At 43.1% G+C, this 22194-nt stretch overlaps 1 protein-coding gene across 1 annotated transcript in view; it reads right to left on the bottom strand.

Moving 5' to 3' along the window:
• Window positions 1-2650: 2650 nt before the first annotated feature.
• The window catches only part of LOC138979426 (sphingomyelin phosphodiesterase-like), a 29882-nt gene continuing 10338 nt past the window's right edge, over window positions 2651-22194 (bottom strand). Inside the window, exons 6-14 of the mRNA XM_070352150.1 lie at window positions 20823-20992; window positions 18883-18993; window positions 18078-18158; window positions 17633-17720; window positions 15287-15369; window positions 14254-14446; window positions 13867-13959; window positions 13280-13374; window positions 2651-9172 (exon numbers count right to left, since the gene is read on the bottom strand). Coding sequence (XP_070208251.1) covers window positions 9007-9172; window positions 13280-13374; window positions 13867-13959; window positions 14254-14446; window positions 15287-15369; window positions 17633-17720; window positions 18078-18158; window positions 18883-18993; window positions 20823-20992 — 1080 coding nt within the window. The 3' untranslated portion in view covers window positions 2651-9006. The remainder of the gene's footprint in view (window positions 9173-13279; window positions 13375-13866; window positions 13960-14253; window positions 14447-15286; window positions 15370-17632; window positions 17721-18077; window positions 18159-18882; window positions 18994-20822; window positions 20993-22194) is intronic.

Below are 22194 nucleotides of genomic sequence, written 5' to 3'. Positions count from 1 at the left end.
GTCCGATCAGTACATCCTCACTGTTATGCCCCCTCCCTCCCTCCCCTTCATTTTTCTCTCCATGAATTTTGTGTGTGTGAAAACATGTTACAGACAGTACCAGGATTCGTATGTTTAAAGAGAGATGATATGGCTATTGGTAAGCAAGTAAAACTGACCATTACACCCTGTATCAAATTATTTTGTTACCTTTTTTCCCCCTCCAAACTATACTTCTATTTCAAATATAAAATGTACGTTCTTTCTAGATCGGGCCAGGAACTCCATACGCAACTTTCGCCGGATCAGTTTTAAAAGCCAGTTCCCAAATGTAAAATATGCAACTATGATGCTGACATACGATATGAAAGACAAAACAAATCCTTAGCAGAAAAAAACAATGCTTCGGCGGATGATGGCATCATTATTAAAAAATGCTGCAGAATTTTTTTTCTTCTGCAGCGGCATTTCTGTTTTTCTGCAGAATAACCGAATAAAGTCATAATCCGCAAAAGGATACAAAACGATAGGGAGAGAAACACAAGGAGCCCAGTCAGTGTTCTCTGTCAAACTGTCATTTGTTTAAAAAGCAGTGTTTACATTGAACTGTGTAAGGTCAGTAGACTATCTCTCCACCTAGACAGGGCCACAAATCAACACTCAGTCCTGACTCAGGGTGACAATGACCGAGTCAGTGTTCGTTGTTCAGAGTTTCAGTGATTTCACGTTCAGTTTGTACATGATAGAAGTAAAGTTTCTCAGGCAGTACCAGAGGTTCAACTTGAGTTTTAAGCGGAAAGTATATATTCTAAAAAGAAATTGTGACTTGGCACACTGATATTGAGCAGCCAGACTGTTGAATTTTGGTAGGTATCCGGGTGGGGGGTATGGTATTAGTCACATATACTGCCTAAAGATGGGGTGTGACCTTCTTTTGCTGGAGAATATTGAGTGCATGACACTTTTGACATGGCCGCTACTTGACTATCAGGTAGGGTGCATACCGCGCATGATCCTTCCTGTGGTAGGATGCACCAAAGACGCTGCTCAATAGGCCTACCGCTCGGACCAAACAGTAGCAGGAGGGGGGGGGGGGGGGGGGGGGGTGAGAGAGAGAGAGAGGGGGGGGGGCACGACTAAGAGTGGTGGACCAAAGAGACTCCCGAGCTAAACCGTGCAGATCAGTGATCAGCGAAACACTAGCGTATGTGTTTATTCAGACTTTTATTGCAGTGCCTCCGTCTGTCTGTTCAGTGTCTGTCTGTCTGTCTATCTGTCTGTATGTCTGTCTTTCGTGCACACTACTCTCAAACAAAAACGTGACTGGCAGAGATCAATATTCATTGAATCTTTTTCACCGTGAGACCTGGCTCCCAGTGACGACCTTAATTGGCTTGAACGGGGAAAGAACACCCCCGTCTCCCATTTAGAATTCCAAAATGTGGTTTTGGTGACAAAAAACAATGCCCTGTGTAAAAGTATTCCAGTTGTGATGACAAAAAACAAGGCCCGGTTTTAACTCAGCTGAGGTGCTTTTCTTGGCATTATTTTACTAACGCATTCTGTTATCAATGTCAAAGTCAGTTTTTAACACTTTCAACACGAAACTTTGTCAAAGTATTTTACCCAAGTTGATCTTCTGAATGAATGGTTCAAGTCCAGTTTCTTGCAGTTGAATGTAGGCAAAACAAAAGAAATGATTTTTGGAGGAAAGAGTGATAATTGTGGTCCCCAAAAAGTGAGAATAAGCGACAAGGAAGTTGAACTTGTGGAAACCTTCAAATATCTTGGGGTTTCAATTGACAATAAGCTGACTTTTAGTGATCATGTTCATGCTGTTTATAAGAAAGCTCAGCAGCGACTTTTTCTTCTCAGGAAGCTTAAATATTTTAATGTCAATCAAAGTGTTATGGAACTTGTGTATCGCAGTTTGATTGAAAGCATACTGACTTTTAACATTGTGACATGGTATGGTACCACAAATGTTAAAAACAAAGCTAAACTCCACCGCATTGTTGCGACGGCTAGCAAGCTTGTTGGGCAACCCCAACGACAGCTGACCAGTCTCTACGAAGCTGCCATTAAGCGGAAAGCTCTCAAAATTGTCCGTGATCCGATCCATCCTCTCAACCCCTGTTTCGAAATTCTCCCTTCAGGTAAACGTTATAAGGTCCCTTTGGCACGCAAAAACCAGTTTAAAAAGTCATTCCTAAATATAGGTCCCTGGTACCATGTACTACAGTATGTACTATAGTACATGGTACATTTACTATAGTTTACTATAATACAGGGTACATTTACTAGTTTACTATAGTATACTATAGTACATCGTGTGGTACTTTTTCAGCTGGGTAGGCCAACCGTGCTGCATGGTCTTAAACTAAACTACCGTTCACTCACATGTTCAGATAAGTGAAGAAATAAACGTTTTACTATGATGGAAGTAGTTCACTTTCTGCGTGCACGATATGTGTGTGTGTGTGGTTGCGTGGAGTATAAGTAACTGTAATCACACAGACTATCTCTCTCTCCCCCCCCCCCCCCCCTCTCTCTCTCTCTCTCTCTTGCGCACACGTAAGTATGAACACACACACACACACACACACACACACACACACATGCACCCACACACGCACACACATGCATGCACACACACACAAACACACACACATTTTATGCAAAATATTTATTTCATCAACATAAAGTATGCAATACACATTTCATACTCGAGCATTTCTTTCTTTATTTGGTGTGTAACATCGTTTTCAACCACGAATGTTATATCGCGACGGGGAAAGGGGGGAGATGTGATAGAGCCACTTGTCAATTGTTTCTTGTTCACAAATGCACCATATCAAAAATTTGCTCCAGGGGCTTGCAAGTTTCCAGTACAAAGGACTTAACATTTCTTACATACTGCTTGACTAAAATCTTTACAAAAATTGACTATATTCTATACAAGAAACACTTAACAAGGGTAAAAGGAGAAACAGAATCCGTTAGTCGCCTCTTACGACATGCTGGGGAGCATCGGGTAAATTCTTCCCCCAAACCCGCGGGGGGTTACTCGAGCATGATCATGAGCATTTCGGGAATGTGGAAAACAACAACTTTGCCCCCCTCTTGCCCTCCCCCCAATTCCAAATAATTTATAAAACATTGGAACATTGCAACTAAGCTTTGACTAGGCAAAGTTCCAATTAACAACAATATAAACGTCATTTTCAAACACAATCTGAAACAATTTCATTCCTGTGTCATTTCATTCAAACTTAATTTCTACGCCATTAAATGCACTCAAATTGACTGTCTGGCACCCCCTTTGGATCAAAGATTTCTTTTACAGGGGTCACGTACGTGACCGCCTTCCAAATAAGGGTACCCCGAAAAATCGACCTGAAAGAAATTAAGATACTAAATACAAATTTCACAAATATTCAGAATAGACATAACTTGGCAACTTTGACATACGAGGAGAGAGTCAAACCAATTATCCATCAGAACAGAAGGGGGGAAAATAAAGAAAAAATAAGAGAAATTAAAATAAAATAAAATAAATCACAATTAAGAAGTGTCCACCATACCAAACGAAATAACTTTGTGCGACACGTTCAGAAACATAGCCGGAACTGGGCGGGGATGTAGCTCAGTCGGTAGCGCGCTGGATTTGTATCCAGTTGGCCGCTGTCAGCGTGAGTTCGTCCCCACTTTCGGCGAGAGATTTATTTCTCAGAGTCAACTTTGTGTGCAGACTCTCCTCGGTGTCCGAACACCCCCGTGTGTACACGCAAGCATAAGACCAAGTGCGCACGAAAAAGATCCTGCAATCCATGTCAGAGTTCGGTGGGTTATAGAAACACAAAAATACCCAGCATGCTTCCTCCGAAAACGGCGTATGGCTGCCTCAATGGCGGGGTAAAAAACGGTCATACACGTAAAATTCCACTCGTCCAAAAAACACGAGTGTAGTGTACGTGGGAGTTTCAGCCCACGAACGCAGAAGAAGAAGAAGAAGAATAGCTGGAAATAATTGAAGATAACTTGACTGAAATTTTTCTCTTCAAGTGAGATCCATGACAACTGCCTGTTTCTGAAGCATTTAACAATCTTTCTATAACATTAGATCTACTGTAAAACAACAACAACAGTAATGATAACAATTTTATGTTTATATAAAAACAAGCAAGATATATATATGGACCTATTAATTAACAAAACAAGTTGATAATACTGAATGAATCGGGTGCTGTAGGTCTCTCTTGTGCAGACACAAATCAGGAAATTGTAACAAAAATGTACAGCTCAAAAAACATGGAATGGGTTTTCTTTCTTTCTTTCTTTATTTGGTGTTTAACGTCGTTTTCAACCACGAAGGTTATATCGCGACGAGGGAAAGGGGGGAGATGGGATAGGGGAAAGGGGGGAGATGGGATAGAGCCACTTGTTAAGTGTTTCTTGTTCACAAAAACACTAATAAAAAAATTGCTCCAGGGGCTTGCAACGTAGTACAATATATGACCTTACTGGGAGAATGCAAGTTTCCAGTACAAAGGACGTAACATTTCTTACATACTGCTTGACTAAAATCTTTACAAACATTGACTATATTCTATACAAGAACCAATTAACAAGGGTAAAAGGAGAAACAGAATCCGTTAGTCGCCTCTTACGACATGCGGGGTTCAGAGAAATAAGGATGTGGAAAAGAAGACTTTTGGTAAGTGAAATAAAGGTGATGGATCCAGTCAGGTAGAAATAAGACAACAAGAAAAGAATTGGAAAACTGCAGGGAATAGTAGAGAGTTTTCTTGGAAGGAAATATAGGTGAAAGGACTGGTAAGACAGAAATAAGACAAAAGAAGAGAAGTAAAGGGGTGGGGTAGCTCTGTGGAAACACTCCCGCCGCGTGAAGGCGACCCCATGGGAGCATGGAAGTGGTTTTACAGAATGTAAAATATGTATAAGTATGACTGTAAATATCTTGGTCTTGCAGTCTGTTTTCTCACAAGCAACACATGGTGCGTACACACACTCTAACACTTGTACACACTGAAAACATACTGTACCAGGGGCTCACATCCATGAGAGATGGAATAGGACAAATGTCCTGGACAATGCAAAAGTGATAGGACATTTTGTCCTGAACAAAAATAAATCAATAGGACTTTTTATTTTAGTTATGTTGCTTTTTCGAAAAACAACAACCGCGGAGGGAGACTGTCAACCGGCTTGGAGCATTCAGAGTTGCGACCCTTCGAAGCTCTTCTCTATAAAAAGCACATAAAACCTCCCCACGTTTCGTCTGCTTGGAGAGACACATCGCTTCGCAAAACATCGATAAAATAGCAAATCAAACTATATGTACTGCAAATTGGAAAGTACTGACAATGTCCCGATCAAATGAAAGCATAATCGGACAAATGACCACTTAGTGACAAAAACAAAAGGACATACATGTATATATATATGTCCTCTTGCATGAAAACTGTATAGGACATTTGGAAAAAATATCCGTGTATGTCCGATGTCCGACGTGGATGTGAGTGCCTGCTGTACACCCCACTAAAATCACACAGGAGAGCTGAGCTTCTTCAGCAGTTCTCCTCACAAATTCAATACGGTACTGTACTTTCAAAACTCAAATCACTATAAACAAAAACAGAAAAAGAAAAGGTACAGTAAAATCTGCGAGCAAAGGATGCTCTTGGGGAGCCTTGCCACTGTCCTTTGTAGCAAGATGTCTTTTCTTATGAATATGAATGCGCCAAAAAAATTTTGGAAAAAAAACCCCAAGTCACGGATTCTTTTTTGACACATTGATTATTAAAACTCAAGGTTTTGAAGCCCTGAAGTTTTTTTTTTGGTTTTTTTTTTTTTTTCAAAGAAAAGGAGAGAGAGAGAGAGAGAACGAGCGAGCGCGAGAGAGCGGTGCAATCGGTTTCTTATCTGAAGCAATGGGCCAAGTTTTGAAGCCCTCAAGTTTGTTTTTTGTTTGTTTTTTGTTCAAAGAAAAGGAGAGAGAGAGAGAGAGAACGAGCGAGTGAGAGAGAGAGAGAGAGAGAAAGAGAGAGAGGTGCAATCGGTTTCTTATCTGAAGCAATGGGCCGGGCCATTCACTGGAAGATTCTTTGATCGAGCTGTTGAAAACCACTGGAAGAGTTCTTCGTTCAACTCATCATAGGTTGTTTTTCTTCTCTCAACACATGTTGCTGTCGATCTGGCACTGGAGTCCCACTGACTGAGAATTTGTGTTCGATCAGCTTTTATGTTGGAAATTTGAGTTTTTCTGGAATTCAGCTCATTAGCAACTTTTCGAATGGTCTTTTAATTATGACATCGACTCTCTCTTCTAAAGTCAAAATTTGTCGTTTTGGCATGATGAGACAAAGACGAAGGATGAGACGAAGATGCACCACAGTACAGAAAGTAGAAACCCGAAATGTTTGTGAGTTCACGGCATCGACCAATGAGCGTGCACCATACAAAAATCAACTTCTTTCAAGTTCTGTCATTGGCTTACAAAATAAGCTTCTCGCGCGTTCACATCGCCAGCGAGATTGTATTTGCAGAACCAAGATGGCGGACCAGCGTCTGCTAAAAGCTGTCTGCTTCAAGGGTTTGTCCGTTGTTGTCAAGTAACGAACCCAATCGGGACCAAAAAAGGGTGTCCGCACCTTTGAGGTGTTCGCTCTTTTAAGGTGTTTTTGAGAGTAAAATACATCCGTCCTCACTTGAATTGTCCGTTATGCTAAGGTGTCCGCCGAATTAAGGGTCCGCTAGATGCAGGTTTTACTGTAAAAGAGCAAATCAAACTATATGTACTGCAAATTGGAAAGTACTGACAATGTCCCGATCAAATGAAAGCATAATCGGACAATCATAGACCACTTTGTGACAAAAACAAAAGGACATATGTCCTCTTGCATGAAAACTGTATAGGACATTTGGAAAAAATATCCGTGTATGTCCGATGTCCGACGTGGATGTGAGCGCCTGCTGTACACACCACTAAAATCACACAGGAGAGCTGAGCTTCTTCAGCAGTTCTCCTCACAAATTCAATACGGTATACTGTATCTTTCAAAACTCAAATCACTATAAACAAAAACAGAAAAAGAAAAGGTATAGACACTATATTCACACTTTGATTATATACCTGTCGTATGGTTGGGAAATTGATCCGACTTCCTGAACTTCTTACCCTCGGGGTCATCTTTCAGGGGACACCTTTTGGTGAGAGTTTGGCACGCAACTCTCGCTGTTGTGTACCCTAGTTTCACCCTTTTTTTACCCTGAGCAGCAAGACGCTTGTGTTTGAGGGGGTGTGTCCTGGGTAAACTGTGTGTTGCCAGGTCCCTGGACTCTGGCTGGGAACTTGGAATCTTTAACATGCACACTCGCCTAATCGTGCATGCATTTTTACCAGAGAGTGGTACAATTCTGGACTGACCGATTAATCCAGGTGCAAATTAATAAACTGACTCTCAGAACTCCTGATCTGCCAGTGTAAACTGCAACCTCCTGATTTTGTTTTAAATGGCTCAACGACCTTTGTAATGAGTAGGTCAATGATAACATTTGTACTGAGTGTTTCTGGAACGCAGGAGCAAGAAAAAGAAGTACTGAGTGTTAAACCTAAATGGAAGAGAAATAGTGTCATATGCTGCCAATGCATGGACTGGGTGGCCGAGTGGTAACGCACTTGCGCTCGGAAGCGAGAGGTTGCGTGTTCGACCCTGGGTCAGGCCGCAATTTTCTCCCCCCTTTCCTAACCTAGGTGGTGGGTTCAAGTGCTAGTCTTTCGGATGAGACGAAAAACCGAGGTCCCTTCGTGTACACTACATTGGGGTGTGCACGTTAAAGATCCCACGATTGACAAAAGGGTCTTTCCTGGCAAAATTGTATAGGCATAGATAAAAATGTCCACCAAATACCCGTTTGACTTGGAATAAAGGCCGTGAAAGGTGAATGCTCGCCTAATAGGCTACTGAGCTTTACTGGCCGATGTGAATGCGTTATATATTGTGTGTAAAAAATGTCTGTTTGTCTGTCTGTCTGTAAAAAATTCCATTTCAAACGGCAGAAATTAATATGTAAGCGCCTAGGGCTATATTTAGATTAGGCGCATAAAAATGATCACAATAATAATAATAATAATAATAATAAAATTGACAGATACTTTCACACACAAAAAAACACCGTTATTTTATAAAATAGCTTCACTGACATTTTGTATGACAAGTTACTAATGCATCAACAGAGTATGTAAATGTATAAATGTTACTTACAACAGTATTGCGTTGACGACTTAAAAAAACTGCATCAGTATACTTAAGAAATAAAACATTTTTGTCACAACAAGTAACATTTTCATAAACAGATATATCACAGAAAGGTTAACAGGTGGTTAAAAACACAGTAAATATTCTAATACCATGGTCATAGACCATGCTCTTGACTAATGAAGGCACAACATACTAATATCAGTCTCTTATATTACGAACAGTAAGTCGGGGGACAGACACAAACATATGCGCACACACACACAAAGACACAGACAGACAGACAGAAAGATAGACAAACAGACAGACAGATGCGCATATGCGTGCGCACACACACACACACACACACACACATTCAATTTCAAGAGCTTAATTAAGTCTATAAAACAAGAACACATAAAACTTTCACACAAAAACATAAAAATAGAAAAATCAAAAATGAAATAATATCTCGTCAGATTACATGCAGTGCCCCTCACAAAAAATCTTAGAAAATCTGGTCTTGAAAATAAGAAATTGGGATTTCATTTACAGAAGTTACAAACCAAAAAATCTGAAAAAAGCATTGCTATTCAGGCAGCCACATTGAACCTTCAGAATCTCATCACTCCTGAAGCCTGTCCTGAACTGGGCGAAGTCGACTGCGCAACGCATACTTCGCAAAGCCGTCCACACGAAGCTTTAGCGCTAAGTTTTCGGTAAAAAGACTTAGCGAAGTCGACTTCGTCCTCAATTCAGGACCGCCTTAACACATTGTGGCAGACAGCTGGGCGAGATGTTGTGCAGCGGAGGTACGCAGACTGGGACAAAACAATTTGGTACTGTGCGACTTGGCCGACCGGAGGGCGCACACCAAGGCCTCGCTACAGGAACTGTCACAGGGGCCGCTGGCGTGAGACTTGTAGTAATACCTGCAAGGAATCAACGAAAGGCTTCAAATTCATGAATTCTCTTGGTCCACAGCAGTCACAGTGGAACCCCCTTTTGACACCTCCAATTTAAGACTCCTTATTCTTGTTTAAGACCTTGTTTTCTCAGACTTTCTGTAATGTTAACTATGTAAAATTACCCCCATTTTAAGACTCCCTCCTTTTTCAGATTTTTGGAGGTCTTAAAACACTGTACTGTTAAAAGGAAAGAAGAAAAAAACCTGTTCCAGGTACAGCTCTTCCTGTAAAAACTGTGACAATGGCCAATGTTTGAAAATAACTCTGTCAGCCGTGAGTCGAGCTTTTTAAAGCAAGGTCAGGCCTTAATTTACATGGGATAAGACCACCCTTCCATGTGACATTTTAATTTATGGTGAATTACTGTCACTGATTGTCTCCATAGTTACTTTCAAGGCATTAATTCAGCAACACTCTGCATAGAAAGCACCAACAACTATTGATTTCTGGTACAAGTTTCTGGTACAAGTTTCTGGTACAAGATTCTGGTACAAGTTTCTGGTACAAGATTCTGGGACAAGTTTCTGGTACAAGTTTCTAGGACAAGTTTCTGGGACAAGTTTCTGGGACAAGTTTCTGGGACAAGTTTCTGGTACAAGTTTCTGGGACAAGTTTCTGGTACAAGTTTCTGGGACAAGTTTCTGGTACAAGTTTCTGGGACAAGTTTCTGGTACAAGTTTCTGGGACAAGTCTCTGGTACAAGTTTCTGGGACAAGTTTCTGGGACAAGTTTCTGGTACAAGTTTCTGGGACAAGTTTCTGGTACAAGTTTCTGGTACAAGTTTCTGGGACAAGTTTCTGGTACAAGTCTCTGGTACAAGTCTCTGGTACAAGTTTCTGGTACAAGTTTCTGGTACAAGTTTCTGGGACAAGTTTCTGGGACAAGTCTCTAGTACAAGTTTCTGGGACAAGTTTCTGGGACAAGTTTCTGGTACAAGTTTCTGGGACAAGTTTCTGGGACAAGTTTCTGGGACAAATTTCTGGGACAAGTTTCTGGGACAAGTTTCTGGTACAAGTTTCTGGTACAAGTTTCTGGGACAAGTTTCTGGTACAAGTTTCTGGGACAAGTTTCTGGTACAAGTTTCTGGGACAAGTTTCTGGTACAAGTTTCTGGTACAAGTTTCTGGTACACACTGGGACAAGTTTCTGGGACAAGTTTCTGGGACAAGTTTCTGGGACAAGTTTCTGGGACAAGTTTCTGGGACAAGTTTCTGGTACAAGTTTCTGGTACAAGTTTCTGGGACAAGTTTCTGGGACAAGTTTCTGGGACAAGTTTCTGGGACAAGTTTCTGGGACAAGTTTCTGGTACAAGTTTCTGGTACAAGTTTCTGGTACACGTTTCTGGGACAAGTTTCTGGGACAAGTTTCTGGGACAAGTTTCTGGTACAAGTTTCTGGGACAAGTTTCTGGGACAAGTTTCTGGTACAAGTTTCTGGGACAAGTTTCTGGGACAAGTTTCTGGGACAAGTTTCTGGGACAAGTTTCTGGGACAAGTTTCTGGTACAAGTTTCTGGGACAAGTTTCTGGTACAAGTTTCTGGGACAAGTTTCTGGGACAAGTTTCTGGGACAAGTTTCTGGTACAAGTTTCTGGTACAAGTTTCTGGGACAAGTTTCTGGGACAAGTTTCTGGGACAAGTTTTTGGGACAAGTTTCTGGGACAAGTTTCTGGGACAAGTTTCTGGGACAAGTTTCTGGGACAAGTTTCTGGGACAAGTTTCTGGGACAAGTTTCTGGTACAAGTTTCTGGTACACGTTTCTGGGACAAGTTTCTGGGACAAGTTTCTGGGACAAGTTTCTGGTACAAGTTTCTGGTACAAGTTTCTGGTACAAGTTTCTGGTACAAGTTTCTGGCTGATTTTCATGAGTCTGAAGAATCTGAGGAACCCATGTGTACCTTCATCTAGATGCACAGTCAGCACATTTTGCTCAAAAACTCACAAGCAGACCTGTTTACCCTAAACCCGAGGCAAGAGTACTTTCCAAAAAAGTTGAGTGTATTTTTCAAAAAGTTGGTGTACTTTGCAAGCAAAGCCATATATGCGCTAGGGAATATGTACGCGTGGGTGCAAACGTGTTTGTGTAAGAATTGCATGTCTTGTGAACACCTTCAGAATTTAACTCCTTCCAATACAACAGGGATAAAACAATTGTATTTACCTGTCAGTTTGTAGCATTATAACCAGTGTCTTCCAAACAGATTGATAATGAAAAGATGAACTTGCCACTGACAGCTGCATCTGTTCAGTCTTCTCCCCTTTGGCTTTGCTCAAAAGTTAATCTCGTTGTCTTCATACTTGTGTTACTCTCACAAAAGTGGTTGACAGTGGCAAGTTCATTTTTACAATCATCTCTGAAAACATTGCTTCAGCACGGACTACAGGCTTTTCTTCTGGCAGGATTTGCTTTGCGGGAATGAACTTCATAATTCCTTTTCAGCTGTCAGCGGATTTCTTTGCAGCAACATTGTCCATGTGAGTTTTGGAACTGCAGTGTCGTTCGATGTCATATTTCCCGGCATCAGTGGGCAACGGAGAAATCCGATTTACAATACTTGCAGTGTGCATGACTTTTTCCCAAAGAAGACTCTACAATTCCTGGCTCTTTCTTGTATTTCTCCAAGAAAATCTGCCGTTTCTGCTGTTTAGACTTGGTACAGTCATCCGAAACTGGCACATTTTTCCGCTTCATTTTGCCACGATTGTCCAGACGATCGCACGTGCCAACAACTGAACGAGGTTTCCGCAGCTGAAGATTCGCTGTCATGGTTATTACACTTAGACCGAAACCGGTATCAGTTGTACCATCCCGTAATCAGCACACCAACACCGGAAAACGTATTCTAGACTTTTTCTTATGCGTATTTTGTGCGTGTGTCGCGTATTATGCGTACTGATAAAAATTTGGCGTACAAAATACGCCCAAATCGTACTGGTAAACAGGTCTGCACAAGTATAGTAATCATTTAAACAAAAGTGAGTGCATGCTGACTTTCAAACACTTCCTTTTGCACAATAAAGGCCGTCCTCCTGGGGGGTAGCATTGTGTGTAAAGCAGAATCTTACGGTATGACTTTGGAAGCGATCTGAGGGCCTTGTGTGGTAAGTCTTATCCCGTTAACCCTTTCGCTGCCAATCAAAACTTGCGTATGTGCATTCCTGACTGCCAGAGAATATTGGAGTTCGGGGTGTAATAATTCACAAAAAATTCTAGCTCCAAACTGGCAGTAGGTAGGTAAGTAAAACCTATGTTGTTTTTAAAGGAAATTGAACCAAGAATCTGTTTTCAGTGTCTAATCATGAAAAAGATAATTAGTTTGGCTAATAATGATGTATGAACTTTTGAAAAATCAGTCCGGCGCATCTTCCGGTACCTGTGGATCAAACATAGGTGGCTGTTTTGCTTGCTCCAAGAAAGGATTATAATCACTGTCATCTACCCGTTTCCAATGAATCGTCCGAAAGAAGATCTCCCCCTTCCCCTGTTAGTATCCATAATCATTTGCACCGCCTGTAGCGTCAGTCCGGCTTTGTTTTTCCCTACTAGGGCCCGGTCGACTGTCACCGTTAGCCATTTTGACGAGTCGAGATTTCTCTCCCCTACCCTGTCGCCAAGGCCGAAAATAGCCTTCAGACGCAAAACCGCGTCACCATTTATGTTTATTCATGAGAATGAGGTATCCTTCCAAGCCATTGGCTGCTATTTGTGTGTCAGCAGTGACGTAGCATTTCTGGAAAATTCCTGAACGGAGAAGACGGGTAATCCCGTCCTAAGGCGCTGCGGCTGCACAAGCGCATGACGGATATACCCGTCCTAAGGCAGTCAAGGGGTTCACACCCGTCCCAAGGCAGTCAAGGGGTTCACACCCGTCCTAAGGCAGTCAAGGGGTTCACACCCGTCCTAAGGCAGTCAAGGGGTTCACACCCGTCCTAAGGCAGTCAAGGGGTTAACACCCGTCCTAAGGCAGTCAAGGGGTTAACACCCGTCCTAAGGCAGTCAAGGGGTTAATCTAACTGCATTCTCAGATCCCTCTACCTCTCATTCTATTTCAAAAAGTACAGTGTTGTCACTTACGAGTGAAACGTCTGAAGGAGACTGTCATTCTTTTCCATCCGTGAAACTAGCACGTCCCAGTCCTCTGGAAAAAATGACGTCATGCCGTACTTGGCCTGAAAAATGTTCACATTAAACAGTCAGAAAACAGGCTCCAAAATTTAAAAAAATAAAAAAATAATCTATACTATAATTATTCTAGTGCTTATATATAATATCCACTTACTAAATATTACACTTTTCAGCTGCCCCAGCCCAAACATTTCTTGGCTTTGAGTGTGCTTGCTCTCCGCCAGCAAGCCGAGAAATGTTCAGGTCTGTGAGGTTTCTTTCTTTTTTGTTCCAGAGTCACAGGATACCACTCTTCCAACCATAACAGTTTGATAGCCTCCCTTTGTCCATTCTGTGATAGCCTCCCTTTGTCCATTCTGTGATAGCCTCCCTTTGTCCATTCTGTTATGTAAGGAGACACGACAACAACCAAAAACATAATGTGTAAATTACTAGTTTATTCCTTGTCACACAGAATGTCAAGCGTCTCTGCGCTTGAAGGGGTAAAGCAACTACAACCCCCCCCCCCCCCCACCCCACCCCCCCTCCCCAGTTACCTTGGCGGAGTATTCCAGGTCCCAGGTTGGGGGAGACTTCCTAGTGTTGGCTGCTGTCAGATTCAGGATGTAGGTTTCATGGTCCAACACCTCCTGTAACAGTTATTCCAGCGGTCAGAAAATCATAAAATGATAACATGCAAGCTTCAAACATAGCAACATTTAAAACACGCTAAAGTCAAAACATGAATTAACATGTATGCTCAAATGCACACCCATTCTTGGACTTGCATACACACACACACACACACACACAAACGCATGTACACATCATATTCTTCGTCTCTACCTCCATGCCATTTTACAATTGCAAGCACGCACACCAACACACACAGACAAAGACTCACAGACACACACAACACGTACACACACACACACACAACGTACCCAAGAGCTAGCAGAGTAGTTTCCATCGAGAGTGAAGATGCGATAGCCCATGTTGAGGTTAGAGAAGGGGGTGACACTGGGGCTGATGTACGCCACGTTGGTCGGCCGTTTCAGAGTCTGTAGGTCGTAGAACACCTGGAAGTGGTCGTGGTGCGTGTGTCCAAAGAACTGACCGCTGATTGTACTTTCATACCTGGAGAAAACAAAAAAATCCACATTATTAGTGTAAGAAAATATTTTATGTACACGCTGGTTATTCATACGAAAAGGACAATCCCTAATCAGATTGTTTTCAATGAACACACACTTGCACAATACAAGTTCACGGCAAAAGTCTCAGGGCTCGGAATAATGAATACACACATGCAGGAACAATAAAAGAGAGTCACGCCATACTGGGGAACTCTAAGCCCTTCCTTAACCCGCCAGGCACAGCATGTTGACCTGAGGAACTCTAAGCCCTTCCTTAACCCGCCAGGCACAGCATGTTTGTGTGCATGTATACATTGTTAACATGCAGTCTCTACAGGCACTAAAACCTTGAATATGTGTGTAAGAGAGAGAGAGAGAGAGAGAGAGAGAGAGACAGAAAGAGAGAGAGAGAGAGAGAGCGAGCGAGAGAGAGAGAGAGAGAGCGAGAGAGAGAGAGAGAGAGCGAGAGAAAGAACGAGGGAGAGAGAGAGCGAGAGAGACAGATAGAGAGACAGATAGAGAGAGAGGGAGAGAAAAAGAGAGGGAGAGAGAGAGAGCAAGAGAGAGAGAGCGAGAGAGAGAGCAAGAGCGAGAGAGAGAGAGAGCGAGAGAAAGAGCGAGGGAGAGAGAGAGCGAGGGAGACAGATAGAGAGAGAGAGAGAGAGAGAGAGAGAGAGAGAGAGAGAAAGGAAGACACACACACACACACACACACACAGATGTATATAGATATAAGCCACATTTTCTGAACATACGTACCACCATCCCTACTGAGCTGCAATATTTGTTCAGGTGGTTGTGAGAGGAAGAAATATCAGCAATGAAATTCCAATTTCCTCACCTGTCAACGATCTTGTAAAAGTTGCGACTCCACATCTCCAGACAGTCGTCAATGCCAGGGGGGATGTGTCCTATGATGTGAACCTGTACATAAATACGAACAATGTTTTATCTGAATGACAGGACTTGTGATCCTCACTGATTAAATAAGCAAAGGGAAGTAAGCGGTCTAAATGCATACATGTGCAATGGAGTAAGCGAGAGTTACACTATTATATGAAGTCTTATATCGCGCGCGTATCTCCAGACTCGGACTCAAGGCGCAGGGATCTTTTTATGCCGTGTGAGATGGAATTTTTTACACAATACATCACGCATTCACATCGACCAGCAGATCGCAGCCATTTCGGCGCATATCCTACTTTTCACGGCCTATTATTCCAAGTCACACGGGTATTTTGGTGGAAATTTTTTTATTTATGACTATACAATTTTGCCAGGAAAGACCTTTTTGTCAATCGTGGGATCTTTAACGTGCACACCCCAATGTAGTGTACACGAAGGGACCTCGGTTTTTCGTCTCATCCGAAAGACTAGCACTTGAACCCACCACCTAGGTTAGGAAAGGGGGGGAGAAAATTGCCAACGCCCTGACCCAGGGTCGAACTCGCAACCTCTCGCTTCCGAGCGCAAGTGCGTTACCACTCGGCCACCCAGAACCAATCTCTTGGCACCTGAGAGAATAACCAGCATTGAAATGAACAAGCGACTTATTCTCTCAGGTGCCAGGAGATTGGTTCCGACTATAACTCTCGCTTACTCCATTACACATGTCATAAGAATTTAGACCGCTACCGGCACTGTTGGCCTAGTGGTAAGGCGTCCGCTCCGTGATCGGGAGGTCGTGGGTTCGAACCCCGGCCGGGTCATACCTAAGAGTTTAAAATTGGCAATCTAGTGGCTGCTCCGCCTGGCGTCTGGCATTATGGGGTTAGTGCTAGGACTGGTTGGTCCGGTGTCAGAATAATGTGACTGGGTGAGACATGAAGCCTGTGCTGCGACTTCTGTCACGTTAAATGTCAAAGCAGCACCGCCCTGATATGGCCCTTCGTGGTCGGCTGGGCGTTAAGCAAACAAACAAATAAAAAATTTAGACCGCTTACTTCCCTTTGGTGATTTGATCTCTGAATAGCGCTTTGCCTCATTTGTCACCCTCCACCACGGAATGAGTCGCATGTCACCTTTGCATGATTTTCATATTTTTACATTTTCTTAAAGAGTTTTGTAGGCCCTATCCAGTGGTGAAAACCGTTTTAGAAAAGAGCAAAACCTGTATGAGTTATAAGCCTGTGACTAAGGTGACCCTCACACTGTTACCAGACACTCCCCGGACTTATATTAAGCCTAGCGCAGAACCGCGCGAGGTGACATGCGACCCATTTCGTGGTGGAGGGTCACATTTGTTTCAGATCCTCACTGATTACTTTTGTCTCCTGGTATGGAGCGGTAGCAGTTGGACTTATTAGCAAAGTGTGAGGACCTGAGATTGGCTGCAGCTCTAATTAAAAGCCAAACAATTTTTTAATTGATGTGCCCTGGCTATGTTTATGATGACTCTCCCCTTATGACGGGCGAAGTGGCGCAGTGGTAAGACGTCGGCCTCCTAATCGGGAGGTCGCGGGCTAGAGTTATTAGTTTTAAGTGCAATCGTTTAATTCTTAATACATGTGATGTTTTTATGTCTGTGATCGCCTGACACTGTAAGGCAATTTTCCTTGTTTTTATGAGGACAGTAAACATTTTGAGTCTTTGAGTCTTTGAATGCCGGTCGCTGCCGCCTGGTGGGTTAAGAGTGGAGATTTTTTTCCCGATCTCCCAGGTCAACTCCGATCTCCCTGCTTAGTGACTTAACCCCCTTCGTGTGTTGTGACGCAAGCACAAGACCAAGTGCGCACGGAAAAGATCCTGTAATCCATGTCGGAGTTAGGTGGGTTATGGAAACACGAAAATACCAAGCATGCCTACCCAACGAAAGCGGAGTGAAGCTGACTATGCTCTCCGAGTATAGTGTGGGGAACCCAAATGGGCAAACGAGCTCATACGTCACCAGAATTTCTGGAACGCTGAAGAAGAAGAAGATGACTCTCCCTTTCCAAAACTTAAAGACCAACCATGAACAGCAGCTAGTGAACCAACTAATGCAATTAGCTTTATAACTTTATGTGATAAAAATTACAAATTGCAAAAACTATATGTTATTTGTATTTTTGACCAAAATATGACATTTTACACAGATTGAGATAGTCCGTGTTGCTCTGAGACCACCCCATCCAATGTTCAATAGATACATAATATTGCTCTGAGACCACCCCATCCAATGTTCAATAGATACATAATATTGCTGTACCTTTTCTTTGTTGTTCTCTGCCTTCTGCAGTGTTTTGATCAACCAAGCCAGCTGTCCGTCTGGGTCCGTCTCGTTGAAGAACAGCCACCTGAAATACACTCTGCTTCATTTCAGATCTGTTTAAGAACCATTTTGGTCTCCCCAATTTATTTTTTCGACGGACACTTATGCAGAAATTTGCCTTTCGGCGGACACTTCCCATGCCTAAAGCTACAGTGTATCTGATGAAATACTGTTTGTTTCAAATACACAAAAACATTGCCAAAGGAGAGAATTGTACACGTTAAAATATGTATCATAAAAAGTTTGAGAAAAGAAAATCTTTCAAATGTTGTCCGGGTGTAAGCATTTTTGTCACAATTTAACTCCAAGTTCAAAGACTTTTATTCCACATAAAGAGGTAGGGATAGCACTGTGACTGTTGTGCTGCTTTTACAATGCTCACCAGTTCATGTTGTTACAAGCGTTGGTATTGACAGAGACAACTCTCAGACCTGGGTATGGACTCACGGAGTAGTAAGCTCCCCTGAAAACAGACACATAACAAACTATCACAAAACTGATCATCCAAAGCAAAAGTGAACATGCGTAAGCTTAGAAATACACAATCCATTAAAAACATCCTCCCACCCAAGCACAGTACATGCTTGCATGCAATTCAATCACACACAGGCATAAGTCTCCCCATACTAACACACAGACATAAGTCTCCCCATACTAACACACAGACATAAGTCTCCCCAAACTAACACACAGACATAAGTCTCCCCATACTAACACACAGACATAAGTCTCCCCATACTAACGCACAGACATAAGTCTCCCCATACTAACACAGACATAAGTCTCCCCATACTAACACACAGACATAAGTCTCCCCATACTAACACACAGACATAAGTCTCATACTAACACACAGACACAGTAACAGACACACCAAAACACACAGAGTTCATGTGCACACAGTCCACACAAACACATACACATACAGTCTCTCTCTCTCTCTCTGTCTCTATCTCTTTCTGAGACACACACTTTCTCTCTCTCTCTCTCTCTCTCTCTCTCTCTCTCTCTCTCTCTCTCTCTCTCTCTCTCTCTCTCTCTCTCTCTCTCTCTCTCTCTCTCTCTCTCTCTCTCTCTCTCTCTCTCTCTCTCTCTCTCTCTCTCTCTCTCTCTCTCTCTCCCCCCCTTCCTCAAAGAATCATCTCATTTTTAAAACAGTCTGAAGGATACAAAGCAAATGTACATACGTCCTGATAGTGTCAAGAGTTTCAGCAGGCAGCCAAGCAGCCCATGTGTCAGCCAGAGCGTCATACAGCCACGAGATGGACTGGTTCCCCTTGATTTCACTGGGAGGGAAGCTGAAACAACAAAACACAACGTCCTGATGGTGTCAAGAGTAACAGCAGGCAGCCAAGCAGCCCATGTGTCAGCCAGAGCGTCATACAGCCACGAGATGGACTGGTTCCCCTTGATTTCACTGGGAGGGAAGCTGAAACAACAAAACACAACGTCCAGGCTGTTCTCCCTTTCACAGCATTGCTGCAGCTAGTACAGTGGAACCCCCTTGCAAGACTTCCAAATATTTGAGAAAATCAGGTCTTAAAAAGGAGGGAGCCCTAAAATAGAGGTAAATTTAGAGACAGTGTGGACAGAAAAGCTGAAAAAGCAGAAAACTTAAATTGGGGGGGGGGGGAGGCGGGGGGGGGGGGGGGGGGTCCTTGAAAGGGGGGTTCCACTATATTATAACAGTTGGACCACCAAAATAAACAATTTAACAAATAAAAATGTGTATTCCCTTTTTCTTAACCAGACCTGCCTGTAGTTAGCCTCAAGTGTAGCAATTTAAAATGGGTTATGAAGTTTGTGGTCGTGTCCAGGTCTTGTTTGCATGGTGCCCCAGAATTTCTCCGCTAGAGTAGCTCCATGCGGCCAGTGCCGTGTCCCTGCGTCTTGGTATAGGGGGCAGGACTGCAGGATTGTGCTCTGGGGTCTGTGGGCCTGTCTCACATGAGCAGTCAGGTGTGTGTGACACCCCAAGGCGATACAGGTGCATGGGCACGCAGTCGGCAGTGACCAGTCCGTAGTCTGAATATAGTGGTCTGCTGTTGACGTTGTAGATGAGACATCTGATCATCAGATGGGTGGCTGTGTAGTTCTTCCCAGAGTGTTCTGTACTGACGTTTGACCAGAGTTTTGACCTCCCTGTAAGAGGCTGGCTGGTTTTCTTGCTCCAGACTGCTGCCAGACTTAGCCAGTCTGTCCGCCTCCTCGTTTCCTGCCAGGCCACAGTGGGCAGGAATCCACTCAACTGTCACCCGTGTGTCCGCCTCCTCGTTTCCTGCCAGGCCACAGTGAACTGTCACCCGTGTGCGCTGTGAGAGGTCACTCTCAATGTTCAACAATAACACAGTTACTGCAAGTTTTGACTGAAAGCTTGTTTGTGGGAGCAATGAATCATATGTGAAGAAATGCTTGTTTTAAAGACTTGCTAGTGCAATCATTCTTGCATGTACTATATATAGTGAGGAATATTCCACATCAATTGTAACTGTACAAAGTCAAGTCGTGACTGCCCTGTTTTTAAAGTGGCTTGTGCATGCAATCACTTGCACTGTGTTAACGCCCTAGCTACTATTACCATCAAACTAATTTTGTTAACATTTAATACAGGACAAATACCGGCACGGTTGGCCTAGTGGTAAGGCGTCCGCCCCGTGATCGGGAGGTCGTGGGTTCAAACCCCGGCCGGGTCATACCTAAGACTTTAAAATTGGCAATCTAGTGGCTGCTCCGCCTGGCGTCTGGCATTATGGGGTTAGTACTAGGACTGGTTGGTCCGGAGTCAGAATAATGTGACTGGGTGAGACACGAAGCCTGTGCTGCGACTTCTGTCTTGTGTGTGGCGCACGTTATATGTCAAAGCAGCACCGCCCTGATATGGCCCTTCGTGGTCGGCTGGAGGTTAAGCAAACAAACAAACAAAATACAGGACAAAACAACACATTCACAAGAACCTCAACCTAACTGCCTTTAAAGTCGACAAACAAGAGACACGGCAGAAAAAGAAAAATGTTGCTGTGACTAATATCTTAGAAGGTCCCCAAGACGGTTGAAGCAATAAAAAGACTTTTTTGTTTGTTGACAATGCCTTCCTATAGTTAGGAGTATATAACACGTAAAGGTTTACCTGTTTACAGGTGAGCTTTCATGGTTGCCGAGAGCGGGAAAGACGGGCTTGTCAGGGAAGTATTTCTTCACCATGGCTGTCAGGTTTCGCAACATCCCCGTCTGGTCGCTACGACTCTGATTCCAAATGTTGTGGGCCGGCAGGTCGCCCGTCCACAGGATGTAGTCAAACTGAAAATGAGATTTGTCGATTATTCTTCTTCTTCTGCGTTCGTGGGATGAAACTCCCACGTACACTCGTGTTTTTTGCACTCGGAATTTTACGTGTCTGACCGTTTTTTACCCCGCCATTTAGGCAGCCATACGCCGTTTTCGGAGGAAGCATGCTGGGTATTTTCGTGTTTCTATAACCCACCGAACTCTGACATGGATTACAGGATCTTTTTCGTGCGCACTTGGTCTTGCTTGCGTGTACACACGGGGGTGTTCGGACACCGAGGAGAGTCTGCACACAAAGTTGACTCTGAGAAATAAATCTCTCGCCGAACGTGGGGACGAACTCACACTGACAGCGGCCAACTGGATACAAATCCAGCGCGCTACCGACTGAGCTACATCCCCGCCCTGTCGATTATAAAATGTAAGAATGTGATTGAGAAAAGAAAAAGACCTACAAAGAAGGATGCTCCCTGCCTGTAATAAAACAACAACAACAAAAGAGAGAGAGAAGGCAAAAAATAAGGGTAGTAGCAACCTGCATGCAAATGATGTCCCCCCCAAAAAAAACTTCTTTTTTTTTTTTTAAATGAGTTCTCCCTCACTGAAGCCTTCATGTTTGGCATGTAACCTCCATGGTAAGACTGTTGCTCCTGATAAGATGTGTACTTCACAAAAATATGTACATTTGCCTTTGTTCTACACTCTCTCTTACATGATACACAATGTCCTTCGTTTTGGGAAGTCTTCAAATGCATAATTGAGCATTGCTATTTTCAAACAGCTAGAGTATTTTCAAACAAGCGTGGTATATTTTCAGAGCGCAGCATGCAACCTCACTGCAACTTTTCTTTCCGTAAAAAAGAATAAGTCCAGTCCCACAGATTAACCATACAGTAGAATCGAAAATTTTAGTACTACATTATCATTTGATTAATATACTTACCCGAATCACATATAGCATTGACGTAGTCTGAGATGGTAAGGTCTGAAAAGCGCTAACCGTCTAAAAACTTTAAAGGGAAGCAACCCCACCACAAAAAAGTGTAAACGGATGCGTTATTGGTAAGGACGCCAGACCATGGGAGTTACCTCCCCTTGGTGTGTACTACGTCACTACCACTCCCGAACACGTGGTAACTCATACGACTTTTTCAGCTCTGAGGAGAAGGTTGTGAATTTTCAGCGCTTATGACCTCCAAACATCTGAGAAAATC

This window comes from Littorina saxatilis, linkage group LG11, assembly GCF_037325665.1.
Source record: "Littorina saxatilis isolate snail1 linkage group LG11, US_GU_Lsax_2.0, whole genome shotgun sequence".
NCBI classification, from domain to species: Eukaryota; Metazoa; Mollusca; class Gastropoda; order Littorinimorpha; family Littorinidae; genus Littorina; species Littorina saxatilis.
This window is presented reverse-complemented; position numbering and strand designations above follow the sequence as displayed.